Source organism: Ahaetulla prasina, chromosome 3, assembly GCF_028640845.1.
Source record: "Ahaetulla prasina isolate Xishuangbanna chromosome 3, ASM2864084v1, whole genome shotgun sequence".
Taxonomy (NCBI): domain Eukaryota; kingdom Metazoa; phylum Chordata; class Lepidosauria; order Squamata; family Colubridae; genus Ahaetulla; species Ahaetulla prasina.
In genome coordinates this window covers 227720401-227743121 of record NC_080541.1, presented here as the reverse complement: position 1 = coordinate 227743121, position 22721 = coordinate 227720401, and the positions used below count along the sequence as shown (strand labels likewise).

General features: G+C 44.0%; 1 protein-coding gene across 1 annotated transcript; it reads right to left on the bottom strand.

Annotated features, from left to right (window-relative positions):
• Positions 1-2125: 2125 nt before the first annotated feature.
• PSMF1 (proteasome inhibitor subunit 1) lies at positions 2126-19571 on the bottom strand. The gene is made up of 7 exons (XM_058174652.1): positions 19376-19571; positions 13314-13466; positions 9649-9731; positions 8598-8795; positions 8363-8416; positions 5902-6060; positions 2126-3126 (listed from the first exon to the last, which is right to left on the bottom strand). The coding sequence occupies exons 1-7, from the start codon at positions 19502-19504 to the stop codon at positions 3075-3077; spliced, it is 828 nt and encodes a 275-aa protein (XP_058030635.1). The 5' UTR covers positions 19505-19571; the 3' UTR covers positions 2126-3074.
• Between the last annotated feature and the right edge of the window lie 3150 nt (positions 19572-22721).

Sequence of the window (22721 nt, the reverse complement as noted above, 5' to 3'; positions counted from 1 at the left end):
TACAAAATGTTCTGAAAAAGAAGATAAAAGTTCCTGCCGCAATTTTTTCTGCTGGGAATTATTACAGACTCTACAGCAATTGAGACTAAACTGATTTTAAATCTAGTAACAGCGGCAAGATTACTGATAGGACAGTATTGGAAGAAAAAAAAAGTACCCACAATAGAAGAATGGATATTGAAAGTTGCCAATTTGGCTGAGATGGCAAAAATCTCAGCCTTTTTGAAAGACAGTACGCAAGAAAGATACTTAAACAAATGGAAAAAATGGATTGACTATATTCAAACCAGATATCGGACTGAGAGTTATCAGACTGCCTTTGAATGATTAGGATGTATTATTTCTGATTGTTTTGGGGGAAGTTAGGAACTGATGAGAATTGTAAGAGTATAATTGATTTAGGAGGCAAAATTTTTTAGCATGTTTGTTTTATATTTAACTATACCTTGTGCTTGTTCCAGGAAGTTGTGGGGGGGGAGGGGGGTTTGTGAAGGGAGGGGGAGGGCGGAAAGCTTTGTAAAACTTTTTCAATTAAAAAAAAAAGAGTTTGGTACAGTTAGTCTTCAACTTATAACGATTTGAAGATACAACAGCACTGAAAAGACTTACCACCATTTTTCACACCTACGGTCACACGATCAAAATTAGGACGCTTGGCTACCGGCTCATATTTATGACCGGTCGCAGCATCTTGGGGGGGGTCACCTGATCCCCTTTTGTGACCGTCTGACAAGCAAAGTCCACGGGGATGCCAGATTCACTTTAACGACCGTGTTCCTGACTTCACAACCGCGGCGATTCACTTAGCAAAGGAAAGTCGTAAAACAGGGGCAAAACTCACTGAACCGATTCCTCGCGTAAATTCTGCCCTCCATGGTGGTCATTAAGTCGAGGACTGCCTGTGCGCCCAGTGCACGCCGCTCCACCAGTAGTGAAATCTGAACCGGTTTATTACCAGTTCGCTGGCTGTGCATGGCTGCACATGTATAGTGCACGCCATGCATCAAATTCAAGGGGTGCGTGTGCGCATAGTGCACGCCAAAAAGGAGGCATGGGATAAGTAGAACAGCGTGCAGGGTGTGTGTGATTAGCCGTGGCGCGCAATTTTTTTTTATTTGTGTTTATATCCTGCCCTTCTCCGAAGACTCAGGGCGGCTTACACTGTGTCAAGCAATAGTCTTCATCCATTTGTATATTATATACAACGTCAACTTTTATTGCCCCCAACAATCTGGGTCCTCATTTTACCTCCCTTATAAAGGATGGAAGGCTGAGTCAACCTTGGGCCCGGTGGGGCTTGAACCTGCAGTAATTGCAAGCAGCTGCTGTTAATAACAGACCGTCTTACCAGTCTGAGCCACTCAAGAACCCTTTTTTTTTACTTTTAAAAGCATTTTTTTTACAACCTATTCGGCCAAATAGGTTGTAAAAAAAATGCTTTTAAAAGTAAAAAAAAAAAAGGCTCTGACGATCAGGCGGCTCAGCTGGGATCGCTAGAGCCTTTCTTTTTTTTTTAGCTTTTAAAAGCATTTTTTAAAAAGAAGCGGCAAGCAGGGAAGCGGGCAACTGGGCATTAGGCGAGCATGGGCATGTTGAGGTGGGGGGCAGGGATTTTTGCTATCGGTTCTCCGAACCACCCGCTGCCATTGCTACCGGATTGGGCGATCCGGTGCGAACCGGGAGCCTTTCACCCCTGCACTCCATTAGGAAACACTAAACAGCTCTTTAATGGTTGGCAAGCAATTACCAGAAAGATGGAGCTTTTCCAGGGATGCTACAAACGGTTGCTAGGAAACGGGAATTAGCTGCTTTTGCAACCCAAGAATTCCAGCAAGAAAGGTGGAGAATTTGGGGACCCAATGGGACAGTTCCATACCGGAGGTTGTTGACTCATTAAAACTGAACGGAGTGTTTCCTGGCCAGATGCCCTTCCTGTCACCAAATGCGGAGTTTTGTTCAGCAGATAAAGTCTCCTCGTGCCCAGAGAGAGAAATATCTGTCTCTACCTAGGATCGAACTCACAGCCTCCGGATTGTGAGGAGAGGGCTCCACCTCTAGGCCACTGCACCACTCCTACGGGCAGCAAATAAACGTCATAAATAAATTGGTTTTGAGAGACTGCAGATCGAGGTTCGTTGTTCATTTTATTGTGTTTTTTTTTGTTTTGTTAAGGCAACGACTAATTGCAACCTGTAATGGAGACACCGGTGAGGTGACACAGGTGGAATTGGGCACATAGGTGGCAGCGTCTCCTACCGGCAAAACCGGTTCATTTGAGCCAGCTTTGGGGATGTAGACATGTGTGGTTGTGTTGTGTTTGAAGATTGGGGGGTGGTGGTGTTTTAGGCTCAGAGATTTATCCTCATTAAAGCAGGTCTTTGAACAAGCCTCAACTCCCCAAAGCAACAGTCGGCAGCTGGCAGCCTTGGCCCAAATACCACCCGTTAATTGTTAAATCTCCTTGGTCTTTCCAAAGTTATTTGGGCACCTCCAAGTTCTTGTTTCAGTTTCTCTACATTTCATAAAGTTGTGGCAAGGGGGGGGGGGAGGAAAATTAAGGGGGCTGGAAGTGAGGAAAAGGGGCCCCCGTTTGCTGGATCACACCACCACCAAAGTTTGGGGCGGCATGTAATGAAACTCCCCGTACGGGCATACCATTCATTTCCGGGAGACGAGACCCTTCTGTAGCTCTACCACATTTCATTACAAATTGAGATTAAACCAGGTTAACAGTCCTGATATAGCCAGAACCTTCCCCGGAGGGTTTTGGCATTGCTCATCGCTTTTGAAAAGAGTTTCTAGACTTTTAAACACCGCTGATCTTGGAGCACACAACGTCAAATTTGCGTCCCGGATGGGACGTAATGTAAAATGTTGGGTGTGAAAAAGAGAAAAAGGCCAGAGGCTGAAAGAAAAACTTGTGTGCCCTTTTCTCTTTGGCTTTTATAGGAGTGGGACCAAAACAGACGGGCCGGGACCGAAAATCGCTGCAGGAAAGGCCAACTCTGCCCCACGTCTGGATAAGTGTCAAGACGTCGGTCTGCCGCGAAAGAGATGCTGAATCCTGGCCCTCGTCACATGAACATATCGTCGTAGTCCGGAGGGCGAAGGTGATCGGGATTAGGCCTGTATGAAGGAATGAAGAATGTTAGGAGTTTCCAAACCTGGCTACTTTTAAACTTCAAATCCCAGAATTCCACAAGCAACCATGCTAAAATATGGAGCAGGAAGCAGACCTTCTCTGGGGTGGCCCCCACACAATATGGAACAGGTTGCCCCCGCAAAGCAGGGGTGAAATCCAGCAGGTTCTGACCGGTTCTGGAGAACTGGTAGAGGAAATTTTGAGCAGTTCAAAGAACCGGTAGCAGAAAATTTGGGTAGTTCGGAGAACCGATAGCAGAAATTTTGAGTAGTTTGGAGAACCGGCAAATACTACTTCTGGCTGGCCCCAGAGTGGTCTGGGAATGGAGATTTTGCAACATCCTTCCCCCAGGAGTAGGGAGGGAATGGGGATTTTGCAGTATCCTTCCCCTGCCACGCCCACCAAGCCACACCACGCCCACCAAGCCACACCCACAGAACCGGTACTTATTTTTATTTTTATTTATTTTTTGTATTTTTATACCGCCCTTCTCCGAAGACTCAGGGCGGTGTGCAGCAAAATAAAACATAAATATCATTTAAAATACAATATTCATTTAAAAATCTGATTCAATACGCTGAAAATTTAAGATTGATAGGTAAAAATTATAAAATTATTAAGCCCTTTAAAAACCCCACTAATAAACCCTCGATTAAAATTTATCATTAGGCCAGCCCTGCTTGGTGAAAGAAGAAAGTTTTGAGCTCGCGCTAAATAAATTAGTAAAAAAAATTGGATTTCACCACTGCCCCAAAGGTAACTCTGGTTCATCTTGTATGGCAAATCCAGAAGTACAATAAACACTGTACTTTACAAGTGATTATGTGTAGCTCAGGATTGAACAATGGGATCCTTGGTAATCTCTGAGCTTGTTTGTTTTCTTCCAGACCTTTCATGACCCGACTAGAGAACATCATCAGGGCTGTTTATTTAAACAGTGAGCAATTCATTCCCTTCCAGATAGCACTGATGATGCTCCCTGGTTGGGTTGTGAAATGTCAGCAAGAAAACAACCGAGCTCAAAGAGTACTATAGAGCCCATATGCCTCCTCCTCTCTGCAAACCCCCTTTTTCCCTCTAGCACTGATGATGTTCCCTAGTTGGGTCATGAAATGTCTGCAAGAAAACCACCAAGTTCACAGAGCACCAAAGACTCCACAGTCTTCCTTCCCCAACTATACTCCCTCCTAGCACTGATGATGTTCCCTAGTTGGGTCATGAAATGTCTCCAAGAAAACAACCAAGCTCAAAGTGCAATAAGGACCCCACAGTTCTCCTCCTCCTCCTTTCCACAATCCCCACTCCCTTCTAACATTGATGACGTTATCTAGTTTGGTAATGAAAGGTTTGCAAGCCAACAACCAAGCTCAGAGAGCACTAAAGACCCCAGAATTAGTCGTTTGCGTATATATTTATTTGATTTCTACAGCCACCCATCTCGGCAAACCGGCTCCGGATGGCTCCACAGTTCAGAAACACGTTCTTTTGGCCTTCGAAGTATTTTTTTTTTCATTTTGCTTGTTTTTAGAATATTTTTTTGGCTTACTTTATTTATTTTGACGAGATGGGCCGCTAGAAATTGGACGAAGAAAACAAAATAAATTAAACATTTTGCTTTTACGATTGGATTTTGCTTTGCTTTTTAACATTTTGGCTTCTTTTCACGTCAAATAATGTTTTTAAACATGTTTTAGGATTTTGGCTTTCCAGATACGGGCAAGGGCCTTTGATTGGATATGGTCAAAATTTTCAAGGTCTTTACGAATTTATTTTTCCCATCGTTCCCTAGCGAACGCCAAGTGAATTATGCTCTGCAATATGGTTTAAGGAAGCTTTGGGGTTTTCTTTTCTTTAATTGATGGTTTAGTACAAGAGATGGTTGATGGGGGCAGGAGGGAAATGCTAGATTTTAATCCTAGAATAAAATCCCCCAGTTGTGTTTACGTAAGATGCTTAACTCAGATATGCAGCTAATCTCAGGCCATCTGGATGTCCTGGGTTGAAACATGCTAAGCCCCAAAACTAACAGAATCCATAAAAATTAAACCAAGGCTAAGATTAAATTGCGGCACATATATTATGCACATATAAATGTTAATATAGGCAGCCCTCCACTTACGACCACAAATTGAGCTCAGAATGTCTTGTTACTAAGCAGGACAGTTGTTAAGTGAGTTTTGACCCATATGATGACCTTCCTTGCCACGGCTGTTAAGTGAATCGCTGCTGTGGTTAATTTAGTCGCAAGGTCATTAAGCGAATCCGGCTTCCCCACTGACTTTGCTTGTCAGAAGGTCGCAAAAGGGGATCGCGTGACCCCGGGACATTGTGACCGTCGTAAATACGAGTCAGTTGCTAAGCTGCTGAATTTTGATCAGGTGACCAGAGGGAGGCTGCAACGGTTGTAAGTGCGAAAAACGGTCGTAAGCCACTTTTTTCCAGTGCCGTTATATCTTCGAACGGTCACTAAATGAACAGCTGTAAGTCGAGGACTTACTTGAATTTTTCTTTTCATTCCTAAATTTAAGATAAAATTTAGATTAGGTACCCCTCGACTTACCACCGATTGGTTAGTGACCTTTTCGAGTTACGACGGACTACTTGTTTAGTGACCGCTTTAAGTTTAGCATCAAAGGGGTTGTAAGTTCTCAACAACTGCAAAAGGGACACATTTCGAAAATTCAGTTTTTCAGCAACTGAACGCTAAATGCTGAATTCAGAATTCAGAATTTTGATTGCGGAATTTCTGCAATACTCACCTGGGTCGGCTGGCCCCCGGAGGTCCGAACGGGTCAAACCTGGCCCCTGGAGGAACGGAACCAGGGGGGAGACTGCTGGGGAGCCCGGAAGAGGGGTCCAGGACAGGATTCCGAAATCCTGATCGAAGCGGATCAAAGATCATTCCTCCACCTCGGCCTCTGAGGAAGACAAGCGAGAGTGAATTAAGGGTTGGCTTGCTCCATTTTATTTATTTATTATTTATTTATTTTTCGCATTTTTATACCGCCCTATCTCCCTAGGGACTCAGGGCGGTTTCCAGCCAGAATAAAACATAGATATAAATACAGGATAAAACAACAATTAAAAAAACTTATTAAATAGGCCGAATATTTAAAATAGAAATACAAATAATAAAACCCCATTAAAACCAAATTCAAAATTTAAAATTCAAAAATTCTAGTCCAGTCCTGCGCAAATAAATAGATGTGTCTTAAGCTCGCGGCGGAAGGTTCGAAGGTCAGGAAGTTGGCTGTTGTGACCCAGGTTCCTGGACCCAGACTCCTGGACTCGGATGATTCAGAAAATGAGGGAGAAGACCTGGCAAGCCCTGCTTCTCTTGAGCCCTCTCCCTCCCTGGCACCCACTCAAAGGGAGGGGCCGGCAAGGCCTGATTCTCCCGGGCCTTCTTCTGATTTGGCAACGCCCCAAGAACAGTTTTGGAGGGACGCAAGATTACGAAGGCTTGATCGGCGTGCGCAGCAGCGGAAGAGTTGGGACAAAGCCAAGTCATAATTGTCATGCAGTGACATCTGCAGAGACTATAAATAGGAGGCGGGACTTCCTGGTTTTTTGTCTTGGACAAAGCAATGAATTTGGCGCGAGCTAATTCATGGAGGGAAGAATATATTCGTGAGTAATTCTGGCCTTATCTATAATTTCCTCGTTATCTCCAGAAACTTGGCAGGCCCGTGGGTAGACGTGGCCAGGACATGTATCTATGTAAATAAAAGGAAAAAAAAGGAAGGCCTCTGACGGACTCTTTGCTGGGAGTATTGGGGGAAGGGAAACAGAACATTGGCGAAGTCCTGGGGGAAGTTCGTTCCAGAGGGTGGGAGCCCCCACAGAAAAGGCCCTTCCCCTGGGTGTCGCCAGTCGGCACTGCCTGGCTGACGGCACCCTGAGGAGTCCCTCCCTGTGAGAGTGCACAGGTCGGTGGGAGGCAATGGGTGGCAGCAGACGGTCCCGTAAGTAATCTGGCCCTATGCCATGGAGCGCTTTGAAGATAATTACCAAAACCTTGAAGCGCACCCGGAAGGCCACAGGCAGCCAGTGCAGTCTGCGCAGGAGAGGTGTCACATGGGAGCCACGAGGGGCTCCCTCTATCACCCGCGCAGCCGCATTCTGAACTAACTGGAGTCTCCGGGTGCTCCTCAAGGGGAGCCCCATGTAGAGAGCATTGCAGTAATCCAGACGAGATGTCACGAGAGCGTGAGTGGCGAATGCACCAGGATAGAAACCAGGAGACGGTGAGTTCTAATCCTACCTTAGGCGAAAAAGCCAGCAAAGTGACTATGGGCCAATCACCAGGAGGCTGGGAGTTCTAGTCCCGCCTTAGGCATGAAAGCTGGCTGGGTGACTTTGGGCCAATCACCAGGAGGCTGGGAGTTCTAGTCCTGCCTTATGCAAGAAAGCCGGCTGGGTGACTTTGGGCCAATCATCAGGAGACTGGGAGTTCTAGTCCTGCCTTATGCAGGAAAGCTGGCTGGGTGACTTTGGACCAATCACCGGGAGACTGGGAGTTCTAGTCCTGCCTTAGGCATGAAAGCTGGCTGGGTGACTTTGGGCCAATCAACAGGAGGCTGGGAGTTCTAGTCCTGCCTTATGCAGGAAAGCCGGCTGGGTGACTTTGCACCAATCACCAGAAGGCTGGGAGTTCTAGTCCCGCCTTATGCAGGAAAGTTGGCGGGTGACTTTGGGCCAATCACTGGGAGACTGGGAGTTCTAGTCCTGCCTTATGCAGGAAAGCCGGCTGGGTGACTTTGCGCCAATCACCAGGAGGCTGGGAGTTCTAGTCCCGCCTTATGCAGGAAAGCTGGCGGGTGACTTTGGGCCAATCACTGGGAGATTGGGAGTTCTAGTCCCGTTTTAGACATGAAAGACACCTAGGTGACTTTGGGGCCAATCATTCTCTCTCAGCCCAACCCACCTCACAAGGTTGTTGTTGTGGGGAAAATAGGACAAAGAAAGAGTATTAGGTTATATTCACCGTCTCGAGTTATCTATGAAGCAATAAAGGCGAGATATGAAAATCAGATAAATAAAATTAAAAAATTCACATCTGGACATGTGATGGGGTGATAGATCATTTGCCCAAGGAAGCTTCTAGCTACCTGGGGCATTCTGGGAATTGAAGTCGACCCCTCTTAAAAGTCACTACGGTTGAGAAAGTACCGGATGAACTGTAAAAAGGCAAGCCCGCGAAATGAGGGATCGACTTACCCCAAAGGATCCAGATCTTGTCTGCCGATATTGAACGGATCGAGTGGATCTGGCCTGAAACAGAACTCATTTTCATTACAGTGTTAAGACAAGGGATCTACGGAACCCTGGAACAGGCGGAACGGGGACCCTCCTGGGCATTTCCATGTGCGTCCCATCATTCTAGTCCTCAGAGAGGTCCAACAGATCCGCAAACCAGGCGCTGTCGGCACACCCCGAAGCCCAAGGCACTCACCAGTTGGGTTGCCGGCTGCCTTGAGGATGCCGAGGTGGGATCCAGAGAGGGTCGTGGTCAGGGGGGTTGGGGGGGGAGGGGTTCCTTTCCCGTTTGGGCTCGTCTTCCTTGGTGCTGGTTGGCCGCTTTGAGGTTTCGAACGGGGAGAGTATGTGGTGCACAATCTGGGTCTGCAACTCCTCCACGTTCCGATATACTCTGTAAACAGGGGCAAGGAAAAAGAGACAGGGAGTTCTAGTTCTAACATAAACATGAAAGTTATCTGGGTGACTTTGGGCCGATCATCAGGAGACTGTGAGTTCTAGTTCTAGTTTTAACATAAACATGAAACTGGGTGACTTTGGGCCGATCACCAGGAGACAGTGAGTTCTAGTTCTAGCATAAACATGAAAGCCATCTGGGTGACTTTGGGCCGATCACCAGGAGACAGGGAGTTCTAGTTCTAGCGTAAACATGAAAGCCATCTGGGTGACTTTGGGCCGATCACCAGGAGACTGTGAGTTCTAGTTCTAACATAAACATGAAAGCCATCTGGGTGACTTTGGGCCGATCACCAGAAGACAGTGAGTTCTAGTTCTAGTGTAAACATGAAAGCCATCTGGGTGACTTTGGGCCGATCACCAGGAGACAGGGAGTTCTAGTTCTAACATAAACATGAAAGCCATCTGGGTGACTTTGGGCCGATCACCAGGAGACAGTGAGTTCTAGTTTAGCATAAACATGAGAGCCATCTGGGTGAACTTGAGCCAATCACCAGGAGGCAGTGAGTTCTAGTCCCACCTTAGGCATGAAAGCCACCTCACAGGGTGGTTGTTGGTGCAGGGAAAATAGCAGGAGGAAGGATTACTAGGTATGTTCGCTGCTTTGAGTCATTTATAAAAATAATAAAAGGTGGGATATCGATCAATACATAAAAATTAACAAATTCAAGGCTTACACTGTACTGATCCCAGGAAACCCACACATCGGTGTGCGAACGGCCCCCCACTTTGTGGCAAGGCAACACTTTTTGGAACCCCCTCCTTAAATATGTGGAAAGAACTTCAATTACTTGTCAAAATCTGCCAGATGTTCTGGGTCAACGAAGTCGGTCACTTTCAAGGTCAGATCCGCCACTTTCTGTGTTTTGGGATCCTGGATGGAGAAACAACAGTCAAGTGTTCTGTCCTCCTTCACTTCCGTCCGAGCGATGGCTTAATTAGCCGGCACTATCAGCTCTGGCAGCAGAATAGCCAGCGTCTGCCAAGAGCCTCCATTATCTTCCACGACGCTGGTGAGTCACCCAGGAACAAACTTCAGCTCTTAGTTAATCAGTGGATTTGCCTGTTACAAAGAGACACAGCAGCTCTCGCTGCCTTTTATATCCTGTGGGGTGTGGCTCCATGACTCAGCACTTCCTAGGTGTGCCCCACCCCTGCTTCTGTTGTTCCCGCCTCTCCTGCCTACGAAACCTAGGGTCCAGCCAGGTCTGATTGCCATCAGCCGGGTCTGAAGGCGTGGTCTGGGGGGGAGGAAGAGTCAGGGGACGGAGGTCTCGTTATCTCCTCCACCTGGCCTGCCTCTGGCTCCTGGAGCTGAGCCAGGGAAGCCGGTGCTCCCGAGGTAAGTCCTGACGGCCCTTCCCCCTCACTTTCCAAGTCACTTTCTGGCAGGGGGCCCAGCTCCAAGTCACTTTCTGGCAGTAGGGCCGGCTAGGGGGGCGCAGACACAACAGTCACTCCGTAGGACAGTGGTCTCCAACCTTGGCCACTTTCAGACGGAAGAGGTGAGCAGCAACCAGCCGGGCGTGGGTGGGGCCAAGGAGGGATAATTACTACCGGTTCAGCAAACTGATGGCCATAATTCCTAGTGGTTCGCCCGAACCGGTCTGAACCAGTAGGATGTCAGCCCTGAATCAAGGGTACAATTAGGTGCAATGGAGCGCATACATCATGGTTTACGATGGTCACACCCTCTGTTCTTTCGGAAAGCTGTCCTTTGGGCTGGTTTATTTTTTTGGAAAGTCCCCTTTGTCCTTTAATTTGGGACTTTTTTAACCGCAAAAAAAAAATGATATCCACAACTTCTGGAGGCAATTTGTTCCACTGATTAATCGTTCTTACTGTCAGGAAATCTCTCCTTAGTTCAAGACTGGATCTCTCCTTGGTAAGTTTCCGAGGAATTATGGGCATCAAATTGCCGAACCCATAGTAATTACCCCTCCTTGGCCCCACCCATGCCCGGCTGTGTCGTGTCCCACTCCTTCGCTGACGGCCGGGTCAGGGAAATCCGAATCAGGTATGCCTCTGCAGCTCTGCCAAAGTCCTAGCAAAGTCCTCAAGGCAGGCAGGAGACCAGAAAGTGACTTCAGCAAGATATGTTTAGACTTTGCCTGACTCAGAGAATGCCAGAAAGCAGGTCCTTTATATAAGCCATGGGGTGTGGCTCCATGACTCAGCACTTATCCAGGCCTGCCCCTCCCTTCCTTCTGTTGCCTCCGCCTATCAAGTCTTCTGACGCGAGGGTCACTCCAGTCTGCAGCTGTTGGTAATTGACCTCCCTCAGGCTCACATGCTGTGGGGGAGGGGGAGGGGTTTAGTTGCTCCGTTTGCCTGGGCATGGAGCCAGAGCTGGAGGTATTTCTTCCTCTTCAGCCTGTCTGGGCATGGAGCCAGGGCTGGGGCCGGGAGGCATACTAGGACATTCCTCCGTGTTTGGAAGCAGATAAGCAGACCCCGGCTGTGGTGAGATTGGGCGAGACACAACAGGCTGGTTGCCGCTCACCTCTTCCGGCCACTGGATATTCTGTAGAATTCAATGTTAAATGAGGCAGGGAGAATGCTAACTTTTCGCCCTCCATTCCGAACGGAGCTGCTGCAGACTGTCCCTGTAAGGTAGTCCCCAGGAGGGAGGGGGCCCAGAGGGAACCATAAAGGGAGCAGCAGCTTTGTTCTGAATGGAGGGTGAAAAGTTAGCATTCTCTCTGCCACAGGATTCAATGTGAAATGCAGCAGAGAGAATGCTAACTTTTCACCCTCCATTCCGAACGGAGCTGCTGCAGCCTGTCCCTTTTAAGAGAGGAGGGAGGGGGATGGGACGGGGAGGGGGAGCAGCTGGAATGGAGCCGGGTTTTTTTGGTGAAAGGCAGGAAAATGGGGAAGGGGATTTTCCTGCCTGTCATCCATTCCTCAATCTCAGCCCAGACTGAGGGAAGGATGGTAGGCAGGAATATTCCCCTCCCCATTTTCCTGCCATTCGCGAAAGGGAGTGGTTGGGAAGGGGAGGGGCCGGTGAGGAACCCCTCTGTGTGAGTGAGGTCGAGTTGGCCACGCCCACCCAGTCACATGACCTCCCCTCCAAACAAGCCACGCCCACAGAACCGGTAGGGGAATTTTTTTTAATTTCACCCCTGCCTTGATTGGATAGATAACAACATCCCTGAACTTTGACAATATTAAGATGGGTGGACTTCAACTCCCAGAATTCTCCAGCTAGCCCTGCTGGGGAATTCTGGGAGTTGAAGTCCATCACCTCATCCACACCTAGAATATTGCATCCAGTTTTGGTCACCACACTATAAAAAAAGAAGTGGAGACTCTAGAAAGAGTGCAGAGAAGAGCAACCAAGATGATGAGGGGACTGGAGGCTAAAACATACAATGAACGGTTGCAGGAACTGGGCATGGCTAGTCTAGTGAAGAGAAGGACCATGATAGCATTTTCCAATATTTGAGGGGCTGCCATAGAGAGGAGGAGGGGTCAACCTATTCTCCAAAGCACCCAAAGGCCAGACAAGGAATAATGGATGGAAACTGAACAAGGAGAGATTCAACCTAGAAATAAGGAGAAATTTTCTGACAGTGAGAACCATCAACCCATGGAACAGAAGTTGCCTTCGGAAGTTGTGGGAGCTTCATCCCTGGAGGCTTCCAAGAAGAGACTGGATTGCCATCGGTCAGAAATGGTGTAGGGTCTCCAGGGGGTTGGACTAGATGATCTACAAGGTCCCTTCCAACTCTGTTAATCTGTTATTTATTTATTTATTATTTTTAAAGTTGTCAAGGTTTGGGCACCACTGGGCTAGAAGCTGGTGTCTCTCGAAGCCAAAAGGTTTGCTAGGGTTTGAGAGAACAACGGGGTGACCAGGCAGGGGGGTACTCCCAGACCTATGACTCACCCCCCCCTTCCGGCATCTGCTCTGCATTCAAAAGAGACCAAAACCTTTACGGCAGGCACTGACCAGTTCATAAGACTTTGACTGCTCTGGGTTTACATCTTTATCCTTTGGGAGAAGAATTAAATACGAACATTTCTTCTCCATTAAAGGTAAAGGTTCCCCTCGCACATACCCGCTAGTCATTCCCGACTCTAGGGGGCGGTGCTCATCTCCGTTTCAAAGCCGAAGAGCCAGCGCTGTCCGAAGACGTCTCCGTGGTCATGTGGCCGGCATGACTCAACGCCAAAGGCGCACGGAACTCTGTTACCTTCCCACCAAAGGTGGTCCCTTTTTTTTCTACTTGCATTTTTTACCTGCTCTCGAAATTGCTAGATTGGCAGAAGCTGGGACAAGTCACGGGAGCTCACCCCGTTACACGGCAGTACCAGGGATTCGAACCGCTGAGCTGCCAACCTTTCAATCGACAAGCTCAACGTCCTAGCCCCTTGAGCCACCGCATCCCTATATTCTTCTCCATTAGGGGAGCCCAAATCATTGCCCCCCCCCAAAAAGCATCCTCACCATGACGTTGAGAATGATGCTGTTGTCCATCAAAATGGCCTTCACCAGCAGGTCGTGGGAATCGTCCTTCAGTCGGTAGCGCAGAGTGTAGAGTTCCTTGTCTGCGTTCCAGCCTGCAGGAAGCATTTCCGACTTCCTCTCATTGGGGGCCGCCTGCGGGAAGAACCCAGGAAGGGGGAAGAGTTAAAACGAGGGGTCTTTCTTTGGTGGTCTCTGAGCTTGGTTGTTTTCTTGCGGACGTTTCATGACCGAACTAGGTAACATCATCAGCGCTACAAGGGAGTGGGATTTGCTCTCTGTTTATACGAACAACAGTAAATATGAAAAATAATATAATAAATATAATATAATGTAATGTAATATAACGTAACCATAAAATAAAACAAACAAAATAAATAAGCTGAGAAACGAACATGTTACTCCGAGTTTAAATGCTCCCCCAGCTTTTCTATTTTATTTTTAATTTCTGCCCTGAATTCCTACATACAGGCAGTCCTTGATTTATTTCGTTTAGTGACTGTTCGAAGTTTCAACGACACAGGAAAAAAAGTGACTTACGACCGTTTTTCACACTTACAATAGTTGCAGCATCCCCCCCCCCCGCCATGCTCACGTGATCAAAATTTGGGTGCTTGGCAACCGACTCATATTTACGACGGTCGCAATGTCCCGGGATAGGAGTCAATGGGGAAGCCAAATTCATTTAATAACTTAACAGCTGCAACAATGCACGTAACAGCTACGGCAAGAAAAGTCATAAAATGGGGCAAAACTCACTTAATGGATGTCTCACTCGGCAACATACATTTTGGGCTCAACTGCGGTCGTAACTCGAGGACGACCTATATATCCTTCCAGTTAATGCGCAAGGCGTATTAGCTTTGTTAGCAAATGGTTCGCGTCACTGATTTTGGGCGCCAGGCCAGCCTCAAACCTGTCTGGGCAGACTCACCTCGCCTCCGTTAGTCCTCCAAGCTGTCACTCAAAACACCCCCAGCTTCCTCCACCCACTCCCGCAGAAGAAGTAAGGGGTCCCCTTAATTTTCTCAGGCTGCTGCAAAGGTTTTTTTAAAAAAAATCTGAGTCTCCTTTTGCCCACCAAAACTGTCCATGGCACATGGATTTCTGAAGCATTGACTGCCCTGTGCAGAATTCTGTCATTTTTAAAGATTAAACATAGAATAGAATAGAATAGAATAGAATAGAATAGAACAGAATAGAATAATAGAATGGAATGCAATGGAATGCAATGGAATGGAATAGGAAATAATAGAAGAGAAGAGAATAAGAAAGAATAGAATACAATAGAATAGAATAGAATAGGAATCATAGAGTGGAATGGAATGGAATGGAATAGAATAGGATAGGATAGGATAGGAATCATAGAGTAGAGTGGAATAGAATGGAATGGAATAGAATAGGAAATAATAGAAGAGAAGAGAATAAGAAAGAATAGAATAGAATAGAATAGGAATCATAGAGTGGAATGGAATAGAATGGAATAGAATAGGAAATAATAGAAGAGAAGAGAATAAGAAAGAATAGAATAGAATAGAATAGAATAGAACAGAACAGAATAGAATAATAGAATGGAATGCAATGCAATGGAATGGAATAGGAAATAATAGAAGAGAAGAGAATAAGAAAGAATACAATAGAATAGAATAGAATAGAATAGGAATCATAGAGTGGAATGGAATGGAATGGAATAGAATAGGATAGGATAGGATAGGATAGGAATCATAGAGTAGAGTGGAATAGAATGGAATGGAAAAGAATAGGAAATAATAGAAGAGAAGAGAATAAGAAAGAATAGAATAGAATAGAATAGAATAGAATAGAATAGAATAGGAATCATAGGTGGAATGGAATAGAATGGAATGGAAAACAATAGGAAATAATAGAAGAGAAGAGAATAAGAAAGAATAGAATAGAATAGAATAGAATAGAATAGAATAGAATAGGAATCATAGAGTAGAGTGGAATAGAATGGAATGGAATAGAATAGGAAATAATAGAAGAGAAGAGAATAAGAAAGAATAGAATAGAATAGAATAGAATAGAATAGAATAGAATAGAATAGGAATCATAGAGTGGAATGGAATAGAATGGAATAGAATAGGAAATAATAGAAGAGAAGAGAATAAGAAAGAATAGAATAGAATAGAATAGAATAGAATAGAACAGAACAGAATAGAATAATAGAATGGAATGCAATGCAATGCAATGGAATGGAATAGGAAATAATAGAAGAGAAGAGAATAAGAAAGAATAGAATACAATAGAATAGAATAGAATAGGAATCATAGAGTGGAATGGAATGGAATGGAATAGAATAGGATAGGATAGGATAGGATAGGAATCATAGAGTAGAGTGGAATAGAATGGAATGGAAAAGAATAGGAAATAATAGAAGAGAAGAGAATAAGAAAGAATAGAATAGAATAGAATAGAATAGAATAGAATAGAATAGGAATCATAGAGTAGAGTGGAATAGAATGGAATGGAAAAGAATAGGAAATAATAGAAGAGAAGAGAATAAGAAAGAATAGAATAGAATAGAATAGAATAGAATAGAATAGAATAGGAATCATAGAGTAGAGTGGAATAGAATGGAATGGAAAAGAATAGGAAATAATAGAAGAGAAGAGAATAAGAAAGAATAGAATAGAATAGAATAGAATAGGAATCATAGAGTAGAGTGGAATGGAATAGAATAGGAAATAAGAGAAGAGAAGAGAATAAGAAAGAATAGAATAGAATAGAATAGGAATCATAGAGTAGAGTAGAATGGAATAGAATAGAATAGAAAATATGGGATAGGATACGGTAGGGTAGACTAGACTAGACTAGACCAACGGAGTTGGAAGGGATCTTGGAGGTCATCTAGTCCACCCGCCTGCTCAAGCAGGAGTTCCTATACCATTTCAGACAAATGGTTGTCCAATCTCTTCTTGAAAACCTCCAGTGACGGATCACCCACAACTTCTGGTGGCAAGCTGTTCCACTGGTTAATTGTCCTCACTGTCAGGAAATTTCTCCTTAATTCCAGGTTGCTGCTTCTCTCCTTTTTCTATATTAAGAACGGATTACATATGAAGAACGGTTGCAGGAATTGGGTTTGGCTAGTCACGGGAAAAGAAAACCGGGGGGGGGACATAATAGCAGTATTCCAGTATTTGAGGGGCTGCCCCAAAGAGGACGGGAGTCAACTTATTTTTTAAAGCACCTGAAAGTAAGTCAAGAAACAACGGATGGAAACTCATCAAGGAGAGAAACAACCTGGAATTAAGGAGAAACTTCTTAGCGGTGAGGACAATTAACCAGTGGAACTGCTTGCCACCAGAAATGGTCACTGGAGGTTTTTAAGAAAAAACTGGGCAATCATTTGTCTGAAATGATATATAGGGTCTCCTGCTTGAGCAAGGGGGTTGGACTAGAAGACCTCCAGGGCTCCTTCCAGCTCTACTCTGATTAATAGCACGCAGAGAAACGTTGCTTAGGGTTTCGTCCCCCATAAGAAATCAAGGCAGTTCCGCTTTATTTATTTATTGTTTGAATTTATATACCGCCCTTCTCCCGAAGGACTCAGGGCGGTTTACAGCCAGATAAAACACACATATAAACATATAAAAGTTAAGAACATTATTAAAAAACTTATTTTAATACCTGCTGTTACCTTATGCCTCCCACCGACCCGTACGCTCACACAGAGAGGGTCTTCTCAGGGTGCCATCCGCCAAGCAATGTCGGCTGGCGGCCCCCAGGGGAAGGGCCTTCTCTGTTGGAGCACTTACCCTCTGGAACGAACTTCCCCCCGGTTTGCGCCAATTACCTGACCTTCGGACCTTTCGCCGTGAACTGAAAACGTATCTGTTTATCCAAGTGGGACTGGCTTGATTTTTAAATTTTTGAATTTTTAATAATTTTACTGGGGTATTTTAGCCTGGGTCAATTCGACGGTTTTAATTCTCGGCCATTTATCGAATATGTATTTTAATTGTTATTTTAATTTTGTATATTGAATTGTTTTAATTTTGGCTGTACACCGCCCTGAGTCCTTCGGGAGAAGGGCGGTATAAAAATCTAAATAATAAAATAAAATAAATTCAAATTGGCTACTAAAATCCAATAGAACTAAAAATTCAATTAAAAACTCCCTTTAAAAGATATTTAAAAAACCCCATTAAAAACTATCAGGCCAGCCCTGCACGCCGAAACAAGAATGTTTTTAGCTCATGTCTAAAGGCTTAGTGGTGACCCCTTAAAATCTGCGGACCCTGCTCTCCAAAAATAGAATTTCTTATGTATTTTTTTTTTTGCAGCGCTGTTAAATTTTCTTCCAGGTGGTTTGCCGTTTAGAAAACTTTGTGCAATGTTTATATAGTTTTTATGTAGACAGGGCTGCTGTTTTTTTTTTTTTAATATTTCACCCTGTGAATAGAATAGAATAGAATAGAATTTTTATTGGCCAAGTGTGATTGGACACACAAGGAATTTGTCTTGGTGCAGATGCTCTCAGTGTACATCAAAGAAAAGATACCTTCATCAAGGTACAACATTTACAACACAATTGATGGTCAATATATCAATATAAATCATAAGGATTTTAAAGTGCCTTTGTCACTTTAAAATATCTGGACTTCAACTCCCAGAATTCCCCATTCTGGGCTGGGGAATTCTGGGAGTCGAAGTCCAGACATCTTAAAAGCCGCAACCGGTGAGAAACTTCCAATCAGGGCTTTTGAAACTCCCCACTCTGTGGACTTCCACTCCCAGAATCCCTCAGCCAGCAATGCATTCTGGCAATTGAAGTCCAGTCGTGTTTAAAAACAGATCGAAACCCCTTTTTTTTTTTTAAAAAAAGAAAGAATCAGGGCTTTCCAACCTCGGCCACTAGGAGTGGACTTCAACTCCCAGCGTCCCACAGCCAGCGATGCATTCTGGGAGCTGAAGTCCGCCCCTTTTAAAGGTGCCACCGTGGAGAAACAACAACCCCGATCTTTGAGTTCCTGTGCAGTTTGGGTCCCTTGTACCTTGATGAACGTATCTTTTCTTTTATGTACACTGAGAGCATATGCACCAAGTCAAATTCCTTGTGTGTCCAATCACGCTTGACCAATAAAAAATTCTATTCTATTCTATTCTATTAACCTTATCAATCTATCATCTTACGGCTTAAAACAGGGGTCTCCAACCTTGGTCCCTTTAAGACTTGTGGACTTCAACTCCCAGAGTCCCTCAGCCAGCAAAGCTGGCTGAGGAACTCTGGGAGTTGAAGTCCCCAAGTCTTAAAGGGACCAAGGTTGGAGACCCCTGGCTTAAAGTCTTGGGAACCGGATTGATGCATTGATTGATCAATTGATTACTTACCTACTTACTTAATTGATTGATTAAGACTTTAAGACTTGTGAAGTCCACAAGTCTTAAAGGGACCAAGGTTGGAGACCCCTGGCTTAAAAGTCTTGGGAACCGGATGGCTGCATTGATTGATCAATTGATTACTTACCTACTTACTTAATTGATTAATTAATTAATTAATCAATTAATCAATTTGCCTATCTCCCCGATAGGGCAACCCACTGGGTTTGCCAGGTAGAGGGAATGCATTTTATTAACAAACTACCAATCGGTTTCAACAATCGCACAAAGGAAGAAAAAAAAAATAGACATTGAAAAGGAAGATACGAATTCTGATGATGATTATTTATTTTTTTGAAGGGGAGAGAAAAAAAAAAATCCAGAGCGATGCTCTTCCTCCCCTCCCCAAAACTTTCCACCCCATCCACTCTCCCACTCCCCACTCCCGACTCTCCCCCCCCCCCCAAAAAAAAAAGCAGGAAAAGAGGCGCCCGCAACCATGCAAAAAAAGCAAGGCGCGGATCCAGGCTGTTTGCAAAGGCAGGTGGAGTTGCAACCGGGCGCCCGCGAGCCTCCTCCTCCTCCTCCTCCTCCTCCTCCTCCTTTGCAAGCCCTTTGGTTTTTCCTCCGGCCGGCCGGCCTGCCCCTCCGCTGCCCCGGACGGATCTCGGCCTGCAAGGGTGGAGGGCGAGGCGGCTTACCTGGTCCCCGGTGCCGAGGCAGCGGTAGTCGCGGGTGATCAGCTTCCAATGCACGAAGCAAAGCAGCGCGTCCTGCCCGCAGCCCAGCTCGGGCGCCACCGAGTTGTAGAGCAGCTCCAAGCCGGCCATGGTGCCTCCGCCGCCGCCGCCGCCTCCTGCAACAGAAGCGCTCGGGGAATGGACGGGAGGTCCGCCCCCTTCCCGCCCCGGGGAAAGCGAAAGTAGCCGAGCAGCTCCGCCTCCCGCTTTCCCTCCGTCAGCTGGGCTGCTCCGCTTCTTTCTTTCTTTCTTTCTTTTTTTCTTTCTTTCTTTCTTTCTACCTACCTACCTACCTATCCCCTCTGTCTGTCTGTCTCTCTCTGTAATCTATCTATATCCATCTAATTATCTATCTACCTACCCACCTATCTTTATCTATCTATCTATCTATCTATCTATCTATCTATCTATCTATCTATCTATCTATCTATCTATCTATCTATCCCATCTCTCTCTCTCTCTCATCTAACTATATCCATCTATCTAATTATCTATCTATCTATATCTGTCTACCTACCCACCTATCTAATCTATCTATCTATCTATCTATCTATCTATCTATCTATCTATCTATCTATCTATCTATCTATCTATCTATCTATCTATCTATCTATCTATCTATCCTCTCTCTCTCTCTAATCTATCTATATCCATCTATCTAATTATCTATCTATATCTGTCTACCTACCCACCTATCATATCTATCTATCTATCTATCTATCTATCTATCTATCTATCTATCTATCTATCTATCTATCTATCTATCTATCTATCTATCTATCTATCTATCTATCTATCTCCTCTCTCTCTCTCATCTATATCCATCTATCTAATTATCTATCTATCCATATCTATCTACCTACCCACCTATCTTATCTATCTATCTATCTATCTATCTATCTATCTATCTATCTATCTATCTATCTATCTATCTATCTATCTATCTATCTATCTATCCCATCTCTCTTTCTCTCTCATCTAACTATATCCATCTATCTAATTATCTATCTATATCTATCTACCTACCCACCTATCTAATCTATCTATCTATCTATCTATCTATCTATCTATCTATCTATCTATCTATCTATCTATCTATCTATCTATCTATCTATCTATCTATCTATCTATCCTCTCTCTCTCTCTAATCTATCTATATCCATCTATCTAATTATCTATCTATATCTGTCTACCTACCCACCTATCATATCTATCTATCTATCTATCTATCTATCTATCTATCTATCTATCTATCTATCTATCTATCTATCTATCTATCTATCTATCTATCTATCTCCTCTCTCTCTCTCATCTATATCCATCTATCTAATTATCTATCTATCCATATCTATCTACCTACCCACCTATCTTATCTATCTATCTATCTATCTATCTATCTATCTATCTATCTATCTATCTATCTATCTATCTATCTATCTATCTATCTATCTATCTATCCCATCTCTCTTTCTCTCTCATCTAACTATATCCATCTATCTAATTATCTATCTATATCTATCTACCTACCCACCTATCTAATCAATCTATCTATCTATCTATCTATCTATCTATCTATCTATCTATCTATCTATCTATCTATCTATCTATCTATCTATCTATCTATCTATCTATCTATCTATCTGTCCTCTCTCTCTCTAATCTATCTATATCCATCTATCTAATTATCTATCTATCTATGTCTGTCTACCTACCCACCTATCATACCTATCATACCTATCTATCTATCTATCTATCTATCTATCTATCTATCTATCTATCTATCTATCTATCTATCTATCTATCTATCTATCTATCTATCTATATCCATCTATCTAATTATCTATCTATCCATATCTATCTACCTACCCACCTATCTTATCTATCTATCTATCTATCTATCTATCTATCTATCTATCTATCTATCTATCTATCTATCTATCTATCTATCTATCCCATCTCTCTCTCTCTCATCTAACTATATCCATCTATCTAATTATCTATCTATATCTATCTACCTACCCACCTATCTAATCTATCTATCTATCTATCTATCTATCTATCTATCTATCTATCTATCTATCTATCTATCTATCTATCTATCTATCCTCTCTCTCTCTAATCTATCTATATCCATCTATCTAATTATCTATCTATCTATATCTGTCTGCCTACCCACCTATCTTATCTATCTATCTATCTATCTATCTATCTATCTATCTATCTATCTATCTATCTATCTATCTATCTTATCTATCTATCTATCTATCTATCTATCTATCTATCTATCTATCTATCTATCTATCTATCTATCTATCTATCCCATATCTCTCTCTCTCTCTCATCTATATCCATCTATCTAATTATCTATCTATCCATATCTATCTACCTACCCACCTATCTTATCTATCTATCTATCTATCTATGTAAAATTGGAAGTGTCTTGGCGATGACAGAGAAAGATGATGGGTGGATGGATAGATAGATAGATAGATAGATAGATAGATAGATAGATAGATGATAGAGAAAGAGAGAGATGATAAATAAAAATTATAGATGATATATATATATAGAGAGAGATGACAGAGAAAGATGATGGATGGATGGATGGATGGATAGATAGATAGATAGATAGATAGATAGATAGATAGATAGATAGATGGATAGATAGAGGTTCCCCATTTGATCCCTCCACCCCAACTGGGACAATCTCTCTCCAACAGCCCTTGTGAGAAAACCCAGCTGGACTACACAGGCCAGGGGCCCGATTGCACTTGGCCCCTGCTTATGTTCTTACGGTTACGGGGAAAATACAAAGAGGAAGGAATGGGTATGTTCACCAGTTACTTATAAAAATAATAAATTCGGAATATAAACAAGCCAACAAGCCACTGACCATGGACTCTCCGAGGGCGCTCCATTACAACTAACCCAGCCCACTTCCCATCGTGCCAAGAGGATGCCTGGGCAACCGGGGGGGAGGGGGGTCTACGTCAGTCTCCGCTCTGTTTTACTGCACTGGCTTTTCTGCTTTTCTAGTTGCCAAGCGACAGAAACGCCAGTATTCCATATTCCACATCCTGGGATTTGGCCGTAACTCCGAGTGATGCAGAATGTTGCATACCTTGGCATACGTCCGCGCACATATCTGACGCATCAAGTGAGAATTTCCAAGTGTGATTGCAAATCAAATGTTTTGGGAGTACGATTTGTATGGCGAAGGGGCAGCCATATTGAATGAATGAATGAATGAATGAATGAATGAATGAACGAATGAATGAATGAATGGAGTTAGGTGGATGGGTGGGTG